Source organism: Hyperolius riggenbachi, chromosome 10, assembly GCF_040937935.1.
Source record: "Hyperolius riggenbachi isolate aHypRig1 chromosome 10, aHypRig1.pri, whole genome shotgun sequence".
NCBI lineage: Eukaryota > Metazoa > Chordata > Amphibia > Anura > Hyperoliidae > Hyperolius > Hyperolius riggenbachi.
In genome coordinates, this window is record NC_090655.1 from 29,808,754 (window position 1) to 29,830,673 (window position 21,920).

The 21,920-nt window shown below is 45.0% G+C and overlaps 1 protein-coding gene across 1 annotated transcript in view; it reads right to left on the minus strand.

The window, feature by feature from the left end:
• The window catches only part of SEC23IP (SEC23 interacting protein), a 43,118-nt gene that overhangs the window by 12,374 nt on the left and 8,824 nt on the right, over positions 1-21,920 (minus strand). Inside the window, 13 exon segments of the mRNA XM_068257857.1 lie at positions 691-846; positions 3,332-3,502; positions 4,050-4,145; positions 6,273-6,416; positions 6,532-6,650; positions 8,935-9,143; positions 10,406-10,547; positions 11,630-11,719; positions 12,610-12,696; positions 12,699-12,726; positions 14,472-14,561; positions 14,654-14,847; positions 17,081-17,300. Of these exon segments, the coding sequence (XP_068113958.1) occupies positions 691-846; positions 3,332-3,502; positions 4,050-4,145; positions 6,273-6,416; positions 6,532-6,650; positions 8,935-9,143; positions 10,406-10,547; positions 11,630-11,719; positions 12,610-12,696; positions 12,699-12,726; positions 14,472-14,561; positions 14,654-14,847; positions 17,081-17,300 (1,746 nt within the window).

Consider the following 21,920-nt stretch of genomic DNA (forward strand, 5'->3'; position numbering starts at 1 on the left):
ATGATGTAAACAGCAGGGATTTCTTCCCCGCGTGTTTACATTTTGCCGGCGAGCCGCGATCGGTGGCTCTCCGGCTGTTCACGGAGACACCCTCCGTGAACTGACATGGAATGGTAACCCACTTAAGACCTGCTGACGCCTATTGGCGTCCTTAAGTGGTTATGTAGTTAATGTAAACCCAAGGGAAACCTTAGGTTTTTAGCAGGCCCACGCTCAACAGAAAACAAATCAAAAAAGGGGACAGCGCGGGAAACCTCTAGGATCCAGAGACTTCCCTCTTCTTAGGAAAGTATGCTTTTTGTAACGGAGGTTAGTTAAAGGTACACTTTAAGCTGAGCCTTCCTATAAAATGCAGGCTACAGTGCCACCTACTGGAATTAAACATGAAGGGCGGATCTAAACACTATGCCATCTAATAATCCGAATAATCCGAACATTTGTATAGCGCTTTTCTCCTGTCGGACTCAAAGCGCTCAAGAGCTGCAGCCACTGGGACGCGCTCAGGAGGCCACCCTGCAGTGTTAGGGAGTCTTGCCTTGAACTCCTTACTGAATAGATACTTGACCTAGCCAGGATTTGAACCCTGGTCTCCCATGTCAAAGGCAGAGCCCTTAACCAGTACACTATTCATCTACAGATTGTATTACGTGAGCATCAGTGACCAACCTCCCTGAAGTTTGATAAACTTACCGGATGGTAAATATTGAAGAAGCCTTTGCAGGTAGGTAGCCTGTAATTCTCATCTATCTTGTCCACTCCACGGACTGTCAGGAACATTCCAATAGGTGATCCGAGTGCAAAGAAATTCACGGGTTCAAAATCCAGCGTGTTATAAAGAACCGATACCTGGAAAGGTGGCACATACCATTACTACAGGGGAGACACAGAGTAGGAGACTGAGGTAAAAATGTGGGGTGGGGGGGGAATGAAGCAGGGCGCAGAGTAATGTTACTTTCTAGAATAATGCTGAAAGGTGACCTATCTGGCAATTGATCATTATCCCTCTGATTAGGAATGAATTCAGGGAAAAGCCTTGCACCCCTCAATACTGATCCAATGTCAGCAGATGTCTGTACAAAAATCTAAACAATTTCATAACTTCAATTTTGAGAGATGGCAGGCAAATGGGATTATTAGTATGTCCAGCATGGGATTAAACAGCCTGTACAAAGATCTATTGTACCTTCACCACTGTCGGCTGTCTATGAATTACTGTGACAAATGGCTATTGATCCACCTCCCTCCACTCCACCAAGGTGAAAACAGTTGGGGGGGGGGGGGGGGGGGGGGAGTTATTTTAGTAGCAGGAGGCCCCTAATACATGAGCCGACCATTCCAGTGCAGAGCCCATTCATACCTATTCAAATAATTGCGAGTGAAATGGGTTTCTTCTGGCCATGCTTCCCAGCCACAGACAAATGCATCAGTTTTGGGCATTTCGCAATTAAGGTCCATGCATGTCCAGCAGAATGCAGCGCTCGTTTCAATTACCACCTTTCCTTTCCAAGTTTCATCTGATATATTTCAATGGCAATCAAAACTTATGAAGGCTTCAGTTTTCAATGACTTTTTGCCTATTTTTTTATAGATTTACAACCCGTAGAGTCCTGCTAGCTTAAAGTGAACCTCCAGACTAAAAATCTACTCCGCAGCACTGAAAAGGCTTGGTGTTTTTTACAGTATCAACATTTTTTTTTTCTTCTTACCCAAGCCTCATTTTTAGCTGCACAGATGCCAAGTTCCACCCCATCAAAGAAATCTGCCCAGGCATTTTTTCCCTGAGGCTGCGCAAAGCATGATGGCATTTCTGATGATGTTCTTGTTGCCTAGCGCAAGCAGCTGGGAGAGGTGATCAGGACACAGGACAGTTGGAACTGTGCCTCATGCTCCCTGTCGCCTCCTTTCAACCAAAAAGATGGCTGCCCCCATGAAATCACAAACATTTGCCTGTTCTTTTAAAACAGGGATTCAATTAGAAAAAAAGCAGGTGGGCACCAGATCATTTAAGCTTCATTTAATCCAGATGTATTACAGTACAAGAGATGATGGAACATAGCAATACATCACCGTTCCAAGGCAGCAGCAGATGTTAACAGAGAAGATGGTAGGTGGTCGACAATTGTTTCGCGCTCTCAAGCGCTTTTTTCTAGACACGCTCCATGGCGGGGAGAAGCTCTCCCCGCCATGGAGCGTGTCTAGGAAAAAGCGCTTGAGAGCGCAAAACAATTGTCGACCACCTACCATCTTCTCTGTTAACATCTGCTGCTGCCTTGGAACGGTGATGTATTGCTATGTTCCATCATCTCTTGTACTGTAATACATCTGGATTAAATGAAGCTTAAATGATCTGGTGCCCACCGCTTTTTTTCTAATTGAATCAATGTATTGACCTGTTAATGTGGAGGCACAGTAACAGAAGCTACTCCAGAGTGTATATAATTTTTGTTGTCCCAGCGGAGGCTCATTGTGTGCGGGGTACAGTCTTGTCTTAGTGGAAAGCAAGTCTTTTAAAACAGGGTGGGTAAGAGATTAAAATACCCATCTGTTTTAATTAACATAACTAATGTAACTTAACAACAGTATGTTTGTTTAGGCTGAAGTTCTTCTTCAAGGTAAAATGAAATTCAGAACTTCTCTCGCTCAAAAAGATTAACCACATAATATTTATGGGAGGAAAAAAAAATCTTTATTACAAATTATGATTATGGTATGGAGAGAGAGTTCTCAGCAGCTTACAAGAACTAATTAGGCACTTTGCTCTAGCTAAACAAACAATGAACACAGCAGTGATTTTCTTCAGCAACTATATGTGAAAAAAAGACTTAGGCTGCATTTCCACTTGTGCGGTGCGAATCGCCGCTGTAAAAATTTGCATGCGGATGCGAATTTCGCATGCGGGTCTATACGAATTTTCATGAGAATTCGCATGCGAATTCGCATGGATGACGATGTATGCGAATTTAACCATGGCAGTGCTGGTGTGCTTTTCCATTGTTTCTATGCGAATTCGCATGAAAATTCGCATGCCCAAACCTCATGCGAATTTCCTATTAAATACATTGTATGCGATTCGCATAGCGGTATGCGGTATGCGAATTCTGATGGCTCTGCCATGCGAATTTTTTCTGCACAGAAAAACGCAAAGGAATCCTGACAAGTGGAAACAGTCCCATTCACTTGTATTGCTATGCGAATTTTCTTGCGAAAAACGCATGCGAATTCGCTATAGTGGAAATGAGCCCTTAATTGTGTGCTGTGCAAGAGTTCGGGAACACTTAAATGGATAGGCCAGCAGAGTAGTCAGGCTAAGAGAGAGTGACGTTATACACACCTGTCCAGTTCCAGTCTCAAAGTGTTCATAATCGACATGGACAGAGGACACGGAGGGCCCAACCGGCAGCTTCCTCTTTGGTGGCTCCGGGCCACCATCATCAGCAACAGGATTTTTGTCCGGTGGGTTTTGAATCGTTGCCTTCTGATCTTCCATAGCTTTCTTTTCCACCTAAAGTAAAATGTGTAAGGTGTTAGGGCTCCCTCTACAGGCAGAGAAGCAGAAAACTACATATGATCAAGGAGACGCTAGCAAAAATTATTTATTTAGGCATTTATATAGCGCCGACATATTACGCAGTGCTGTACAGAGTATATTGTCTTGTCACTAAATGTCCCTCTGAGGGGGCTCACAATCTAGTCCCTACCATAGTCATATGTCTACAAATGTATCGTGTAGTACATGTATCATAGTCTAGAGCCAATTTTTAGGGGGAAGCCAATTAACTTATCTGTATGTTTTTGGTGTGTGGGAGGAAACCGGAGTGCCCAGAGGAAACCCACACTGATCTGCAGATGAATATCTGTTAAACAAGGTGTGTCATACAAGGTGCGTCATTCAGGAATTCTGATAAAGCCATGATTCCCACACAGACTAGGAAATACAGAACGTTTTTTCACACCTTTATATAAAAATCAGTTATACAGCACAGCGTTCAAAACAATGTTCTAATAAAAATATTTCAGTCTTTATTTTACTTTTCAAGATATCATATTACCTGCCTGGCATTCAGCTCTTTCACATATTTAGAGATCTTCTTCCTGGGACCAAGTGGGATGCCCATCTCCTTCAAGTCATCGATTGTACACATGAGCTGGTAAGAAAGACGGAGAATCAGACTGACACACAAAGGCCAATCACATGACAAGAGGATTGTGTAATGATGGCGAAGTGGAAACACTACCCAGAATGCTGGATCTAACACTATTCAATCAAGTTCAAAGACCGTTCATACGACAAGCCCTGTACACATGTATCCTTATATCAATGCAAAACTTAGAGACACTGAAGCGTAAAAAATATATGATATAATGAATTGGTTGTGTACTATGAATAATTACTGTAGGCGAATGCCTATGAGAGGAGATCATGATGATTGGATCTCTGGAGGGAGAAGTAACTAAACAAAAAAAATAGCTTTTAACTACTTCCCCTCCCCTGGGATGAGTAACTACGTCCCTGCAAAATGCCATAATTGCTTGCAGTCGTATCTACTACGTCCCTCCCTGACGCACATTCCTGCTCACCCCCAATCCTTGGAGGTGGAGTTGGTAAGGAAAACCTGCAACTAAAAAAGTTCCCGGGGGGGGGGGGGGAAGGGGGGGCATTAAGGTATTAATTTCGGTTGGGGAAGCCTCCGGATCCTGTGTCCCACGGCGGTCTCGCTTTGCCCCTCCAAACAGCAGGGATGTAAATATTTACCTTCCTGGCTCCAGCGCAGGATCTGCTCTCCGCTCGGAGATAAGCGGAAAAAGTCGATTGCTGTCGGTTCAGTCTACTGCGCAGGTGCAAGTCTCCTGCGCCTGCTCAGTAGAGCGGACCCGACAGTGATCGGCTATTTCCACCTATCTCCGTGCTGAGAGCCACAACAGTGCCTCTGCTGAAGCCAGGAAAGGTAAATAAATCAGCGCTTATCAGGCTTGTTGGGGGAGAATTGCGGGACGCTTCAAGGGAGCCAGCGCTGGACTGCCTGCAGCTATAGGGGAGGGGGAAAGCCTCATTGGGACGCCGAGGCTTTCCCCTCCCGAGGTGAGTAACCCCCAGGAGACTTTGTGTGTGTGTGTGTGTGTGTTTTTAAGCAAACCATTTTATGAAGCCCTTGAGAGCTTCAAATAAGCATACTGAAACATTGTCAGTTTAATCCAAGGTGCAGCAATAATTTTGAGGGGGAAGGGAGCCGCCACCCCCCGGTGGATCCACACCCTCCCCCATCTTCCCCAGCGCAGTGTAATGTATGCCTGCTCCAGCTATGCGTTGTATCTCTTCTGTTCTTCCTGGCAGTCACATGGTCTGTGCTTCCGCACCTCCTTCTCCCGATCACATGACATGCATTGGGAGCCATAGGTATGCTGCATACTGTATGTGGCTGTCAGGAAGGGACCTGAAGCTGTACATTGAACTGTTCTGTGCTACATTGCAGTAGGGGGAGGAGCATGCCAGCCACAGTCACTATAGTTACGTCACTTTGTTTGAGATTGTTTAAGACTTAGCCTATGTTGTAGATTTTCGATTGATTGAAGATTGTGTTGCAATATAATTATGGTGGTAAAATGGTCAGATTAGTCAATCAAAAGTGGATGTGTGAAGATTTGGATAATCCTGCATTAATTCAGAACAATTTGCATTTCACTGACCATCCCTAAATGGCACCAGCAGTTATACGACTAGTCTACCCATTAAAGGACTTCGAGGCCAAATTTAAAAAAAAAAAAAAAAAATGTTATATACCTGTGTAACTTTGTAGGACACAGAGGACGCCGTCCCGCCGCTCATAGCCCCCCCGGATGGCTCCTGACCCCACGGCCAGGCTCTCTGCCTGTATCAAGATGGCCGCCGGCCCTGGCCGCGGCTGCACACTCTGCATTGCCGCTAGTGCGGCTGCGCAGGGCCAGCCCCCGATCCACGCATCCTGTTGCAACAGGATGCGTGGATCAGGGGGGCTGGCCCTGGAGCTGCACAGCCGCACTAGCGGCAATGCAGAGTGCGCAGCCGCGGCCAGGGCCGGCGGCCATTTTGATACAGGCAGAGAGCCCGACCCTGGCCGTGGGGTCGGGAGCCATCCGGGGGGGCTATGAGCGGCGGGGACCCGGCGGAACGGCACGGAGGGCGCGGACGGCGTCCTCCGTGTCCTACAAAGTTACACAGGTATATAACATTTTTTATGTTTTTTTTTTTTTTAAATTTGGCCTCGGAAGTCCTTTAATGCTATAGAATATCTTACCAGCGACTCCATGTCTATCTTTTCTGCGTCAAATATATTGGTGTAGTCGGATAGGCCGAGTGTCTCCAGAGCCTCCTGCAGGTCAGGCAAGCCATCGTGCAGCACTTCCGATCCATTGGATTCTTGTGGAGCTGGAGAAACTCCCTGCAGCCGGAGAGAGCAGAATGTATTCTCATGAAGAACACCATCACATGCAATGTACTGTATGGCTGGGACAAGCAGGAACTCAGAACTACAGAGACAGACAATTTAGACTCACCCGCTTGTCCTCAACCCCTTCATGCTTCAGTACGAAAGTGTCAGACGTCGGGACCTGCGCTGGAGGCGGGGCTGTTATATCTTGCTGGTTGGACAGTATATCGAACAGAATCAAAGAGCCTGAAAATATGGAGTGTTTACATGCAACAGTGCAATACACAAAAAACTACAAACATGCATCGTACATGATGGAGCAGAGTGTTCTGTACACGCAGACAGGCACCCATTATAACAAGTTAGAACACTTTCAGTGTTCTACCGAGAATTTTTTTTTCAGCCGAGTGGCATGAAAAAGTAGCCAGGTGGGCCGAGATGAGAGAATGCAGAGCCGGTGCTTTCCTGCACAACTTTGCTTACAGCAGAGGAGGAGGGGAGCGGATAACAGCACCAAAATTATCCGGGTGGAGCACCCAGCTAAAAGAGCCTGGGGAGAACACTGACTTTACTAAAGAAAAACATGCAGAAATAGATCATACACCGCCATCAGGAAATGCAGCTTGCTTAGAAAAAAAGAGAGGAACACATAGAGAAAAAACAAACAGGAAATACCACCATAAAGATCACCACTCCATTTTACAGACAGTGAGACCTTGTGGTTGATTTACTCTACTGCAGTTTAACCACTTAAAGGACCTCTTTTGCGAATGAGGAAAAAAAAAAAAAAAAAAGTGGTTTATACATAAACTATTAAACATCCTTCTAAAATAGTGTGAAAAGTTTTTTTTAAATAAATTAATGGCTTCATCAAAGCAACATGTAAGCCTCAGTGTATGTAAACACTGACGGATGACGGACTGTGAGGCTAATCCATTTGTTAGAGGGTGGTTTTTTTACTTTCATTTCACAAACATAACTCCTGCCTACCAAGTGGTGTAATCCACTGCTGGCAGGAATCGCTTTTGTAGCTGTAACGGCTGAGCTCCACTGAGCTGCTCCATATGTGTTTACATTGTTGCCCAGCAACCAGACTCCCGGTCTGTGCAGAGAGTCATCTCTCAGCTGCTGGGAGAATCAGCCAGAATCAGCTCCATCTACGCCATACGATTCTTTGTCCGCTTCGATTCATTGATTTGATTCAATTTGACATGTCTGATTCATTTCGAATCGAATCATGAATTGGACTGGTCGGATTAAATCGAGTCAATGAACAATCAAATTGAATTGAATCGGACAAAGAATCGTATGGCGTAGATGGGGCTGATTCTCCCAGCAGCAGATAACCTTCTGCATAGACCGGGAGTCTGGTTGCCGGGCAACAATGTAAAACACATACGGAGCAGCTCAGTGGAGCTCAGCCGTTACAGCTATAAATGGCAATTCCTGCCAGCAGTGGATTACACCACTGAAAACTAGGTAGGCAGGAGTTAGGTTTGTGAAATAAAAGAAAAAAAACAACAACAACAAAAAAAAAAACACCTCTAACAACTGCATTAGCCTCCCAGTCCTAATGCTCATTGCAAGAGCAATCATTTCAATTTTAAAACAACTTAGATTGGGGAATAAAGAACACATGTTCCTAAACCCAATCTGTGCCACATGTGCGTCAGGAGTATAGAGACAGGGACGAGGACCTACGTCCCCGGGAGCTTCAGGTGACATTTCCAAGGATGTAGATGCTCGTCCCGCAGGAGGGGGAAGTAGTTAAAGTAATTCTGTTGACACTGCCAACAGTCCACGTGTAAGCACTGCAGATACAAGAAACACTCAGGAAGCTACAGATCAAATTACATTCTGATACAAGCTGAATGTTGCCCAAACTTGGACCGTCATGCATTCTGAAAGTCTCTGACCGTTTAACACACATACAATGACTAATAGTAACATTCAGATACTCATACGTTGGAATACAATAGGACAAAACGCATCAGTGACTTTTAGGGCCCATTCACAATAGAAATCATAAAATGCAATTGCAATTTTGTCATGCTTGGCAATTCTAATTTCCACGAATGAGAATCGCATAATGATCACTCCAAAAAAGCTACATGCAGTGCGATTTTCACCGCAAGTACGGCAGTGAGAGAGATTGGGCTCAGCTATTTCCCCCGAAGAAGCTTGTGCGCAGGACCGCACATTGGTAAACATTTCCGCTCAATTGCTGTTCAAGGCTGCCAGCGCGGGATCCGAGGCTGCAGACAACAGGGGAAACCTCATTAGTATCCAGCGGCTTTCCCCTCCCAGGGTAATTACCCCATAGGGTCAGGGAAAGATCCCTCTCGGATCAGGATTGGATCAGTGTGGATTGTTTGGTGCACGTTGGGTGACCATCTGACAGCAAATGGAAGACTTTAGACACACACAGACACACACCCCAAACGCTGGCAAGATTTCAAACCCAAACACACGATCTGAACATTGGGGACACCAACTAAATTTCATTAAAGCCAGAAATATGGGGATTTACCAAGACTATGACCCGCCACAGACACCCTTCCTGTGAATTGGGGGTTTCGGCTCATGAAGAGCTCGTAGAGCCGGTTCACCTCTAAGCTCACTTTGTCCACAATGGTCTGGCAGTAGGTGGGACTGTTGTAGAACAGAATATCCAGCAAGGTCTCGTTGGTGAAGTGCCGAAGTCGGCCAATGCTGGGCAATGTGATCTTCTTAATCCGTCTAGAAGAGAATAAAAGAGAGTTAGCTTAAAGAGAACCCAAGGTAGGTATTTTAAATCTCAAGAGGACAGAGGCATGTCCTGTGCATAATCACATGCCTCTGTCTCTCTATTGTAACCTCTAGCCTCCCCCTTCCCCCCCACGGTCTGATGTACCCCCCCTATAAAAAAAAAAGTGCCAGGCTAGTGAAAATCTCCTTGTTGCTAGCCTTCTATTTACCTGTGGCATGTCATTCAATCCACGCTTGCCCGACTGTCCCCGCTGCTGCGTGCCTCCATGAGCTTCCTCCAATCAGAAGCTAAGCCGCGACCCAGGAAGTACCTCCCAGGTCGCGGCTTAGCTTAAGCTAAGCCGATAGGAGGAAGCTCACAGGGGCGGGCAATGGCGGGCACAGAGGCAGAGGAGCGCGGATTAAATGACAGGCTACAAGTAAATAGAGGGCTAGCGACACGAATTTTTGCTAGCCTGGCGCTTTTTACAGGGGGGTACAGCAGACCTGGAGGGGGGGGGGGGGGGGGAGGCGCTAGAGGTGGCAATAGAGACACAGAAGCATGTGATTATGCACAGGACATGCCTCTGTCCTCTTAAGATTTAAAATACCTGCCTTGGGTTCTCTTTAACACCTTAAGGTTCCAGACAATTTTGGCATTTCAGCTATGTTGCTATTGGTACTATCATTATTTCCTTACTTATACCAGTTAAGTGAGCTATACTTTGTTTTTATAATAATCTAGGACCTCTCTAAGTACTATTTTTCCCAAAATTATTCTATGGTAATTTTACAGGGAAAAATTAAAAATAAATGCAGAAACTACATTTCCTTATATTATAGCCCAGCTGTAGTGCTCGGATAGGATGGCTAGGGTGACAGTTCGGGGCCCCGGTGCTTTACAGATGCATTGCTAGGCAAAGTAATGTATCTGTAGAGCATCGCGGCCTGAACTCCATCTGTACAAAAAAAAAAAAAATTGATCAAAAGATTGGGTCCCCATGCTGTGCCACCAATTCTCTGATTTGATAAGATAATCAGATTGGAAGGATAATCAGCCCGCAAAATGTAGTGATGTATGGGCGTTCTAAAAAGGTGCCTGCTCATTGGTTGGATTCTGTACACACAAACAGGACTGTGGAGTTAGAATCGAGGAGGGCACCTGGAGTCGGAGTTGGTGGTTTCATAAAAGGAGAGGAGTCGGATGATTTTTGTATCGACTCCACAGCCCTGCACACAAACCGTAAACCCACCTCGGAGAGACTTCTACTGACCTGTCCACACCGGTGGCATCTCCATGGAGGGCACCATGCCAGTGAACAGGAAGGAACTCCACACGTCGCACTTTCCCATCTTCCACTGACTTTTTGAAATGCGACTGCAGCAATTTCAGAGAAATAGATCTGAAGTCATCCACTGTGTGAGAGAAAAAGACACCGGAGCGGTTTAAAAAGTAGAGAACAGTGAAGAAGAGGAGCAATCAGCAAACCTAGACTAGATATTTCAAAAAGTGCCTGGTAATAGAAAGAGATGGATTAATGAGACGCAAAGCATAGAGGCCGAGGAGAGCTGCAGAGTCCAGCACGCTATGGTAGAACTTCAACACATTCTCCAAATTGGCTGGATTAGAAAGAGGAAAACATTTACAGCATAAGAACCGCACTTTTAGTAAATACTAATTCTTTTAGGATACACACTAACAGTGGATTCATAAACTAGGATACACCATAGGGTTCCTTTAACCCCTTAGACCGGACAGCTCTGGCCCCTTTAAGACTAGAGTAGCCGTGCCCTTTTAAGACTAGCGACTTCTGTGATTGGCTCACAGCAATCACGGGGTCAGGAGCCAATGAAATTAGCTCCTGCCAGACATACGGTAGCTCTGCTGTCAGCAGTGTAAGCGTCAGGACCGGCGAGAGCGAACAGAGGTTGACGTGGCGGTGATTGAAATCTACGCCCAAGCAGGAATAAGTGCCACAAACAGGGCATAGATTGCAATCACCACTGTCCAGAAGCGGTTAAAAAGAGTACCAAGGTTGTAATGGGGTAAACAAGTGATGGAAACTTCTTAGAAAGTTATGAAAGAATCAGCGGGGTGCCATGGTTAGTAACTCGCCTGTAAATTACACAACTGAAACTCCACCCAACGCTCCCCCGCTATACCGCCATGGCGATTGTAATGCTGCTGTAGGAACCACCCTGATAGCATTCCTTTGTTGCAAAACTTTACTGATTGCCAGCGATGAGAATGCGCTGCAAATGTGACACTAGTGGGCCCCTGACCCAACAATCGCTTGATCGGGAAAATAGGTTGGGTCCAGCAATCAGCATAAAGAAGCTGGAGAGAACACTGTGCTGGTGTAAAGTCTGTTCATTATTGCGGGACAGTCTCTATAGGATGCAAGCACAACTTCAATATTTTCTCGCTCCAGTAGTGAGCCATCACTCCAGGATGTTCTATGATGGGACAAAACAGGATAAAGATATGAAAAACTCACCACATTCTACCATGCTTCTAAAGCGCAGGTCATATACTGGTCCGATCCCGTGCACCATAAATACCAGATGGTCTGCCTGCGGAAGCTCACCTGTCAGGAAACAAACATTATCAGACTGAAAAAGTAAATTGCGGTATCATGCTTTAATTCCGCAAAAAAAAACAAAACAAAAAAAAAAAAAAAATCGGTAGTTAATAATGGAACAATGCATGCTCTTTTTTTTGTCATTTTTTTGTATCACCCGTAAAAACCTGGCACTATTTTTCACTTCACATCCAATTACACAGTCTGAAGCCCTTCAAGATGTGCTTGCTGGGACTCTGGGATTTTTCCACAGAAAACAATATTTATGTTTTTATCCCACATTTAACAATTTTTTTTTCCACTAACACCATGGCGGTAACGCCTACATTTCCTCTGCTGCTGGTCAATCCTAAGTATTTGGTGCTAACTAAGTAATCTGCCTCCTTTGTGTATATCTACAGATGGAGGTGTTCAGTTGTAGCACAAATCATGGCATGGGATACAATATAATCATTTGACTGTTGCAAGGCTCTGATTCGCCAGTTACAATCATGTCTTGCTTCCATTTCCTGTGTAGCGTATGGCAGGAAGTGGATGCAGCCACTCAGAGCCCTACAAATCTCTATCACCTGATTCTACTACACAGCAGCAAATCTAGATACAACTGGCAGCAGATGTAGTCTTCACTAGGGATGATCGTTGTGAATCGCAACAGAGCTCTGAAGCATTCAGATATTGGTCGTGTGGAGAGAGTTAGCTCACACTTGTCGCCTCCTCTGTGAGCGGCCCTCCATGACGCATTCCATCTCTCGATACTTCATCACAGCCAGAAACAGGAAGTATTAGGAGAAATGGAACGTGAGGTGGATGGCAGTGCACAGAGGTGCGAAACTGGTACCAACATTTCGTAATGCGACATCCACTCACATACTTCATTATTCCTGCATACAACCTACAATCAGGAACGTCGTCATGGTCATCTATGCCCCTCTTCACCACACGAGGCCTTGACTGCCCATCCTGGGGGGGCCCCCACTCATCCGTATAACCGACTGTTGGAACTGGACAATCACCTGTGAAAACACAGCCCAACTATCAAATCACCATTATTTCACAACATGCCAGAAAAGAGCTTACCTTTGTCTCATAAGTAGGGATGATCAAGGAGATGGAAATATTTCCGAGTTCATGCAAGATTATGTACATTTTATGCAAATATATGCAGCTTGAAAATTGACCAATTGTCAAACATATTTAATCTTATTATCAGGTTGTCATTAGGTAAACTGAAATAGTGTAAGCACTATAATTAGAGAACATATATGCATATCCTATGGTATATGACTAATGTAACTGTTTGCATTATTATATCATGTGCAGTGTGTGTTTAATAATCCTATTATATCTGGTGTGCTGTGAGTTATAATAACCGTATGAACTGCTTATGAACTATAGATACCCTTTCACCTAGTAAGGCTTAAACTGTTGGTGAACCTTCACCCAGAAAGAATAAACTCTAGGTGAACTTGTGAAATTACCTCTCACCTAGAAAGAATGAACTTTAACCCTGCTGGGCGGTCTGGACGAGCTCAGCTCGTCCAGTACCGCCGGAGCCTGCCGCTCAGGCCCTGCTGGGCCGATTTGGCTCAAATAAAAAGCAGCACACGCAGCCGGCACTTTGCCAGCCGCGTGTGCTGCCTGATCGCCGCCGCTCTGCGGCGATCCGCCGCGAGCAGCGGCGAAAGAGGGTCCCCCCAGCCGCCTGAGCCCAGCGTAGCCGGAACAAAAAGTTCCGGCCAGCGCTAAGGGCTGGATCGGAGGCGGCTGACGTCAGGACGTCGGCTGACGTCGATGACGTCACTCCGCTCGTCGCTATGGCGACGATGTAAGCAAAACAAGGAAGGCCGCTCATTGCGGCCTTCCTTGTTTATTCTGGGCGCCGGAGGCGATCGGAAGAACGCCTCCGGAGCGCCCTCTAGTGGGCTTTCATGCAGCCAACTTTCAGTTGGCTGCATGAAATAGTTTTTTTTTTATTAAAAAAAAAACCCTCCCGCAGCCTGCCTGGCGATCTTAATAGAACGCCAGGCAGGTTAAGTGACCCATTCAACTGTGTATACACCCCTGGAGTCGTAAATTTCAAGTTGGCCCCATCCAATGCCAACTCCCCCTCACATGTCTGTCTCTTGTGACGACTCTGGAACTCACGTGAGTGAAACTTGGTATGGGTACGATGTCCCCTATAAATATAGGTCAAGACACTGTTCAGATAAGACTTTGGCCGAGATATGCTGTAAGAGAGGTGGTACGTATCTTTTTAATTTATGTACTCCTGATGGCTGAGAAATGTTGCTAGATATTATTACAATTGCTTTTTTTTATAATAACCCTGTTCTATGTGATCTTTGTATATTCTATGTTTATTATTACAACAATACATTTATTTTAAGACAAAAAGTGATCTTGGTCTGAGACTCATTATTTCATTGGGGATATATGTGATACTAAAAATATATATTGTTGGTATGACTGGTTAAGAACCCATCTGACCGATCTGAGGAGAATTAACGCTTCACTGAGTTAATATTCTCCATAGTTGGTTACCCATTTTATATAGGAGCTGGCACAATCAAGTCCCACCAAAGGTTTAAATTGACTGGTCCATTTTGAAGCAGCGTATACTTGCATAAAAATGTACATAAATCTGCATGAACTTGGAAATATTTGCATTTGATTGATCATTCTTACTTATAAGATATTGGCATCCAGGAGGAAGAGCAAGAGAAAGGCACACGCTAGTACTGTGGCAATTCATACCCACCTTGGGGTTGTGCATCACAATAGTTTCTCCCCCGGGGAACTCCAGCTTTCGATGCCATTGGTTGGTGGTCACAGCCTTCTTGTACTCGGCCTGTATTAGAATCAGACGCAGAAAGGGAGAATTAAACTCTCCAATATTTTCTAATACATATGAAATCACCACAATCACCATACGACAGCTACCTCCAGCTTCTCGCTGAAGTCCTCACTGTACGGCACAAAGCGGCTGTCGGCGTCTCCTTTATAGAACCAGGAGCAGCGCCGGACCTCCGAGTCCTCCTCTTCCCAGTAGACAGATTTCATTTCCCGATCATACAAGTAAACATCGTACCGTCCGCCAGCCGTATTCACCACCACACTCTCGGGATCTGGCTGAACTGAACAAATAACAGAACGGTAGTGCAAAGTCAATGGAAAAACACAAAGTCTCTGATCTTTACACTGTCCTGGCATGAAGATCACATGATGTGCCTCTAGTGTCACTCCACTGGCTGCATGCTTGCTGTAGGTGTGTGCAACTCAACAACTAAAGCCAAAAGCTCAGCATGACTGCCTGGCAACGTTTAACCGTAACAAGAAAAAAAAAAGCCCCTAGGGAGTACTTCCCTTGGGAAGGTGAAGCCTCTGGATCCTAAAGAGGCTTCCCCTGTTCTCTTCATCCTCTGAGATCCAGAGCTGGCAGCCCCCCAAAAAATAGCCGACAAGGAAGTCAGTTGTGGCACAATAGCAGCTGAAATATTTATCTTCCGCACTCATGCGCAAGCGCAGTAACAATTTTCTGATGGGCTCCTGCAGAAAATAGCCGAGCCTGATTTGGTCAACTATACAGTCCTGGCCAAAAGTTTTAAGACTGTCAAAAATATGAGTTTTCACAAAGTTTGCTGCTAAACTGCTTTTAGATCTTTGTTTCACTTGTTTATGAGATATACTGAAATATAATTATAAGCACTTCATACGTTACAAAGGCTTTTATTGACAATCACGAGATTTATGGAAAGAGTCAGTATTTGCAGTGTTGGCCCTTCTTTTTCAGGACCTCTTCAATTCGATTGGGCATGCTCTCAATCAACTTCCGGGCCAAATCCTGACTGATAGCAACCCATTCTTTCATAATCACTTCTTTGAGTTTCTCAGAATTGACTGAGGAATGACCGCAATTTCTAAATGGGATTAAGATCTGGGGAGTTCCCAGGCCATGGAACCAAATTTTCAACGTTTTGGTCCCTGAGCCACTTAGTTATCACTTTTGCCTTATGACACTGTGCTCCATCGTGCTGGAAAATGCATTGTTCTTTCAACAATCCAAGAACAGTTTGGTGAAGAAGTTGCTGTTGGAGGATGTTTTGGTACCATTCTTTATTCATTGTGTTTTTTTGGCAAAATTGTGAGTCCACTCCCTTGGATGAGAGGCAACCCCACACATGAATGGTCTCAGGATGCTTTACTGTTGACATGACACAGGACTGATGGTAGCACTCACCTTTTCTTCTCCTGACGAGCCTTTTTTTCCAGATGCCCAAACAATCAGAAAGAGGCTTCATCGGAGAATATGAGTTTACCCCAGTCCTCAGCAGTCCATTCACCATACTTTCAGCATATGATCAATCTGTCCCTGATGTTTTTTTGGGAGAGAAGTGGCTTCTTTGCTGCCCTTCTTGACACCAGGCTAAGGCCATCTTCTAAAAGTCTTCGCCTCACTGTGTGTGCAGATGCGCTCACACCTGCCTGCAGCCATTCCTGAGCAACCTCTGCACTGGTTGCACTCTGATCCCGCAGCTGAATCCTCTTTAGGAGACGATCCTGGTGCTTGCTGGACTTTCTTGGATGCCCTGAAGCCTTCTTAACAAGAATCAAACCTCTTTCCTTGAAGTTCTTGATGATCCTTTAAATTGTTGATTTAGGTGCAATCTTAGTAGCCACAATATACTTGCCTGTGAAGCCATTTTTATGCAACGCAATGATGGCTGCATGCGTTTCTTTGCTGGTCACCATGGTTAATAATGGAAGATCAATGATCTCAAGCATCACCCTCCTTTTAACACTTCATAAAATGCTGGAGTATATGCAAATTGCTATTATAAAAACGTAAGCACCAACTTTTCTAATTTCCAATATTTTGACAGTCTCAAAACTTTTGACCAGGACTGTCCTGCACAAGTGCGATCCACCTGCGTAATAGAGCGGACCTGATCAGGTTTGGCTATTTCTACCGGAAAGCTGCTACTGCAAAAGATCGCAGTAGTAAAATATTGACATCATAGCTGGTCAGGGGCTGCCAGCGCTGGATTCTGAAGGGTGAAGGACGGGGAAAGCCTCATTAGGATCCGATCAAGAAAGGGGTAGATTTTCCGATCAGTGCTGCTTAGCTCCACTCTACCAATACAAAAATGTCACATAGAAAAGTATAAAAAGTCACTACTAAATACGCAATGAAGTACGGGGGCCCAGAACCTCCAATTCTATATTGAGGGATAAAGTCACAGCTGAATGGTGGGGCAAACACAGCTTAATTTCCAGTAGTAGAGCAGTGGCTTGTACAGCATTTCTCGAAATGACCTACCCTCCCTCTCCCCCCCGAAAATAATACGTGGAACGTCTCAGGAAACTCACCAGAGTTGTAAACTTCTTCCAGATTGGCCGAGTCGTAGTGGCTGAACGGAGACCACACCTCCCGGTCCTCCACTATCCTGCAGAAGAACCAGTGAGGCTGGACGGGCTCATACAGGTTGGGTATGAATGGAGGCGGGGCCGGCACTGGCTGCACAGCAGGTCTGGCATTGGGATAGGGTGGTGTGACTGGTGCTGTCACATAGGGGGGCAGTGTGGGGGCCTGCAGGACAAAATAACATTTTTTTAATAATCACGATAGAAAGAAAAAAAAAATAGAAAAAAAAAAATCAGTATGAGAAGTACACCTACCTCTCCACCCCCCAATCTTAACTTTCATTGGTCGACCACGGTGAGGTCTATTAAGAGTGTAACCTGTTCTATTTAACCACTTAAGGATCGGGTTGTTTTCACTGTTCTGTGCTGCGTGGGCTCTCCAGCCCGCAGCACAGATCAGGATTCAGGCAGGGCGATCAGACTTCCCCCCTTTTTTTCCCCACTAGGGGGATGTCCTGCTGGGGGGGGGTGTCTGATCACCGCCGCTCTGTGTGGCCGAGCGGTGGGGCACACATCGCTATTCCTCCTCCCTCCCTCTTGCTACGGGCGGCACAGGAGGGCGATCCGTCCTGCGCCGCCTCTGATCAGATACTAACACAACAAATAGAGAGCAATGCGCCCACATAAAGGGCAATTGCCATGGACCTGTTAAACCTCATTTGTACAAGAAAAGAGTCCATCTAGGCGTACAATAATCATCCTCAGTCGTCAAATAAATGATATAATACTTTATTAAGGACTTATCCAATGTACTTAAAATCAATTAAAACCATCTAGTACACAGGGGATCATTGCGAATCACATACAAAATACATAATACAAAGTTCATAATACACATGTCAAGGTTGTATCTGCATAGAGCTGGTGTTCAAAAACCATTTGGCCAGACTATATATTATACCTTCTATTGATTCTTAAATAAACGTTCACTAGCCGCAATAGTAATGGTCTTTAGGTCTTACCCAGAACTGCAAACGCTGATCCGCTATCCCCCCGTGTCCCCTTCACGCGTTCCGTGACCCAGTCACTTCTCCAGAAGTGAAGGGGGACACGGGGGGGATAGCGGATCAGCGTTTGCAGTTCTGGGGTAAGACCTAAAGACCATTACTATTGCGGCTAGTGAACGTTTATTTAAGAATCAATAGAAGGTATAATATATAGTCTGGCCAAATGGTTTTTGAACACCAGCTCTATGCAGATACAACCTTGACATGTGTATATGAACTTTGTATTATGTATTTTGTATGTGATTCGCAATGATCCCCTGTGTACTAGATGGTTTTAATTGATTTTAAGTACATTGGGATAAGTCCTTAACCTCCTGAGCGGTATGGACGAGCTCAGCTCGTCCATCACCGCCGGAGGCTGCCGCTCAGGCCCTGCCGGGCCGATTTTTTATCAAATAAAGTGCAGCACACGCAGCCGGCACTTTGCCAGCCGCGTGTGCTGCCTGATCGCCGCCGCTCTGCGGCGATTCGCCGCGAGCAGCGGCGAAAGAGGGCCCCCCTAGCCGCCTGAGCCCTGCGCAGCCGGAACAAAAAGTTCCGGCCAGCGCTAAGGGCTGGATCGGAGGCGGCTGACGTCAGGACGTCGGCTGACGTCCATGACGTCACTCCGCTCGTCGCCATGGCGACGATCTAAGCAAAACAAGGAAGGCCGCTCATTGCGGCCTTCCTTGTTTATTATGGGCGCCGGAGGCGATCGGAAGAACGCCTCCGGAGCGCCCTCTAGTGGGCTTTCATGCAGCCAACTTTCAGTTGGCTGCATGAAATAGTTTTTTTTTTAATTAAAAAAAACCCCTCCCGCAGCCTCCCTGGCGATCTCAATAGAACGCCGAGGAGGTTAATAAAGTATTATATCATTTATTTGACGACTGAGGATGATTATTGTACGCCTAGATGGACTCTTTTCTTGTACAAATGAGCCTCTAATCAGATGACGGCGATCCCCGGCGAATCAGAGGGGGCACAAGGAGAGACGGGGGACAGAGGGGGAACAAAGCTTGATTTGAAGGAAATCGTGAATCGAAATCGCACTTTTGGACAGAAATCGCTTACTTTAATTTTTTCATAAAGTCGTTCAGGCCTACTTCTTAACCACTAGCTGAAAGGTGAATGTGTGTTACCATCCCATTCATGCACCTTTAGTGCAAGTATGGCATTTATAAAAGAACAACTACTCCACTTATGCCTGCATGCATGTATTTAAAGTTTAAACCCTTCAGCCCATAGCAAGAAGTGGTTGAGGCCGGTTTTACACCTAGCCATTGCTGTGCCATACTCAGCCCCCATCGTAACACAGAATAAGGTCATTCATATGCTCCAACAGGGTCATTTGCATAACATTCCACTTCTTTCCCTTCAAAAAAACTTTTTGGTTGCTTTTGCATTATGCTTTGGGTCATTTGTCCATCTTTACTGTCAAGCGCCTTGCAACGAGTTCTGAAGCATTTGGCTGAATATGAGCAGATAATGGCCTCAATTCACTAAGCAGTTTAGACAAGTCTACTGATGGTTTGATCAGTTGCATCAAAGGGGAATTCACTATTACCAAATGTTTTAGGCCTGTTTTTAGACCTGGTCTAAACCATTTGGTAATTAGGTTGGTAAAGCAGGGGAAATTATCAAAAGAGGCTATTCACAAATGAGTAGCTATGACGGACATCCTTCTCCTAAATAGCTCTCTGCGTACAATTAACCCTTCTGCATAATTAATTCAAAAGGTTCCATCCTCACGTCTAAAATACCTCACGGAATTACTTTAACCTCAGAAATCAGCTGGTCTAATCTCTGCCAGAAAAAGTGGGCGTGGTTACTCCTTGTTTGCCTTTATGTATTGTGTAATTACTGAATGTCATAGACCAGATCTAAAACATTACGCCAAACCATCAGTACACTAAAAACCATCTGTAGACTGGTCTAAACTGCTTAGTGAATTGAGGCCAATTTTGCCCAAAACACTTCTGAATTCAACTGGTGTTATTCCTACACCGGTCACCTGATTTGGATGTAAATACCCTCAAATTAAAACAGACAGTTAAAGCACATCATGTTTGTTTCATTTCAAATCCATTGCGTTTGTGTATAGAGCCAAAAATGTTAGCACTGTGTCTAGGTCCCAATATTTATGGACCTGACTGTATGTTCTGCATCACCAACAAATTTATATTATCTGCGTCATCCATCAACTTTATTTCTGCTGCAGCCCAACAATGTGCTGTTGACTTTGCGAAAGCTTGGTGGCCGATCAGACACTTGAGGCGCAACGAAACGCAGTAAGTGTGCTAGGCCACATTGAATTGCATTGTAAGCTCCATCCCTGACAAAACCACACTGTAATCATAAAGGACCACCATTTTGAAAAACTGTAAAACACATGTACACATACAAGAGGTACATGTCTTAGAGCAGTGATGGCTAACCTTGCACTCCAGCCGTGGTGGAACTACAAGTCCCATGAGGCATTGCAATACCCTGACAGCTCTAAGCATAACTGGGGGAGGCAGAGGCATGACGGGATTTGTGTAGTTTTGTCACAGCTGGAGTGCCAAGGTTAGCCATCACTGTCCTAGAGTGAAATGCATTGCAACTGACTTTTTTCCCCCCTATGTAGCCGTCAAGCACAAGAGGTACTATTCATCTGATGGGTCTGCATCTCGTACCAACAGATGTTTGACTATTACCACCTTATGGCCGATTCCTTTACCCTTCCCAAAGTGCTTCCTGGCAAGGACTAGAGATAAGGTGCGTACACACATGCGACTATAGTCGTTTTAAAAAAAATTGTTCCCCGATCATTTCAAACGACGATCGTTTATCTATAAAAAAAAAAAAAAAAAAAAAAAAAAAAAGCAGCCAACGACCATTAAGTCTAACGACGGACGAGCTAGATCATTAAAAACGAACGATCTATCTTGGCGGATTTTTTCCAACGACGATCGTTTGCAAAAGCAGTACATCGTTGGAAAACAGTCGTTCAAACTAGGCTTAACATACGCATTTCGCTATTCCTCCATGGAACTTTTCATTTTTATGCGCAAGCGCAATACTTGCTTTACATGATGCAACGTTCGTTCTAATGATCAGATCGTTACACACTTTTAAAAGCTAACTTTACTTAGGTCGTTCTTTCATCAATTAAAAGTTCGTTCGTCGTTCACAACGAACGAACGATCGTTGTCGTATGTGTGTACATAGCTATACTCAATGAGATGCAAATCATTTTCTTGCATAAAAATGTAGTGCAATTTATGTCAATCTTGAAATTGGGCCAAGCCAGATAGGTAGGAAGAGAAGAGGACTGGCCCAATTCCAGACTGCAAGCAATTTACGCAAAGTCTGCATGCAAGCCGGAATAACCAGCATCCAGCAAAGACTTCTAGAAAGATGTTGGCGAACCCAACTAATCGCTGCAGTGCACACTGGCAATTGCCTGGCTGTCCTGCTGATCCTCTGCCTCTAATACTTTTAGCCATAGACCCTGAACAAGCATGCAGCACATCAGGCGTTTGTGACATTATTGTCAGATCTGCCAAGATTAGCTGCATGCTTGTTTCTGGTCTTATTCAGATACTACTGCAGCCAAATAGACCAGCAGGGCTGCCAGGCAACTGGTATTGTTTAAAAGAAAATAAATATGGCAGCCTCCATATCCCTCTCACTTCACTTGTCCTATAAAATGAACCCCAGGTAAGAGACATATGGAGGCTGCCATATTTATTTCCTCTTAAACAATACCAGTTGACTGGCTGTGCTGCTGATCATTCTAACATTACTAGTGTCTAAAT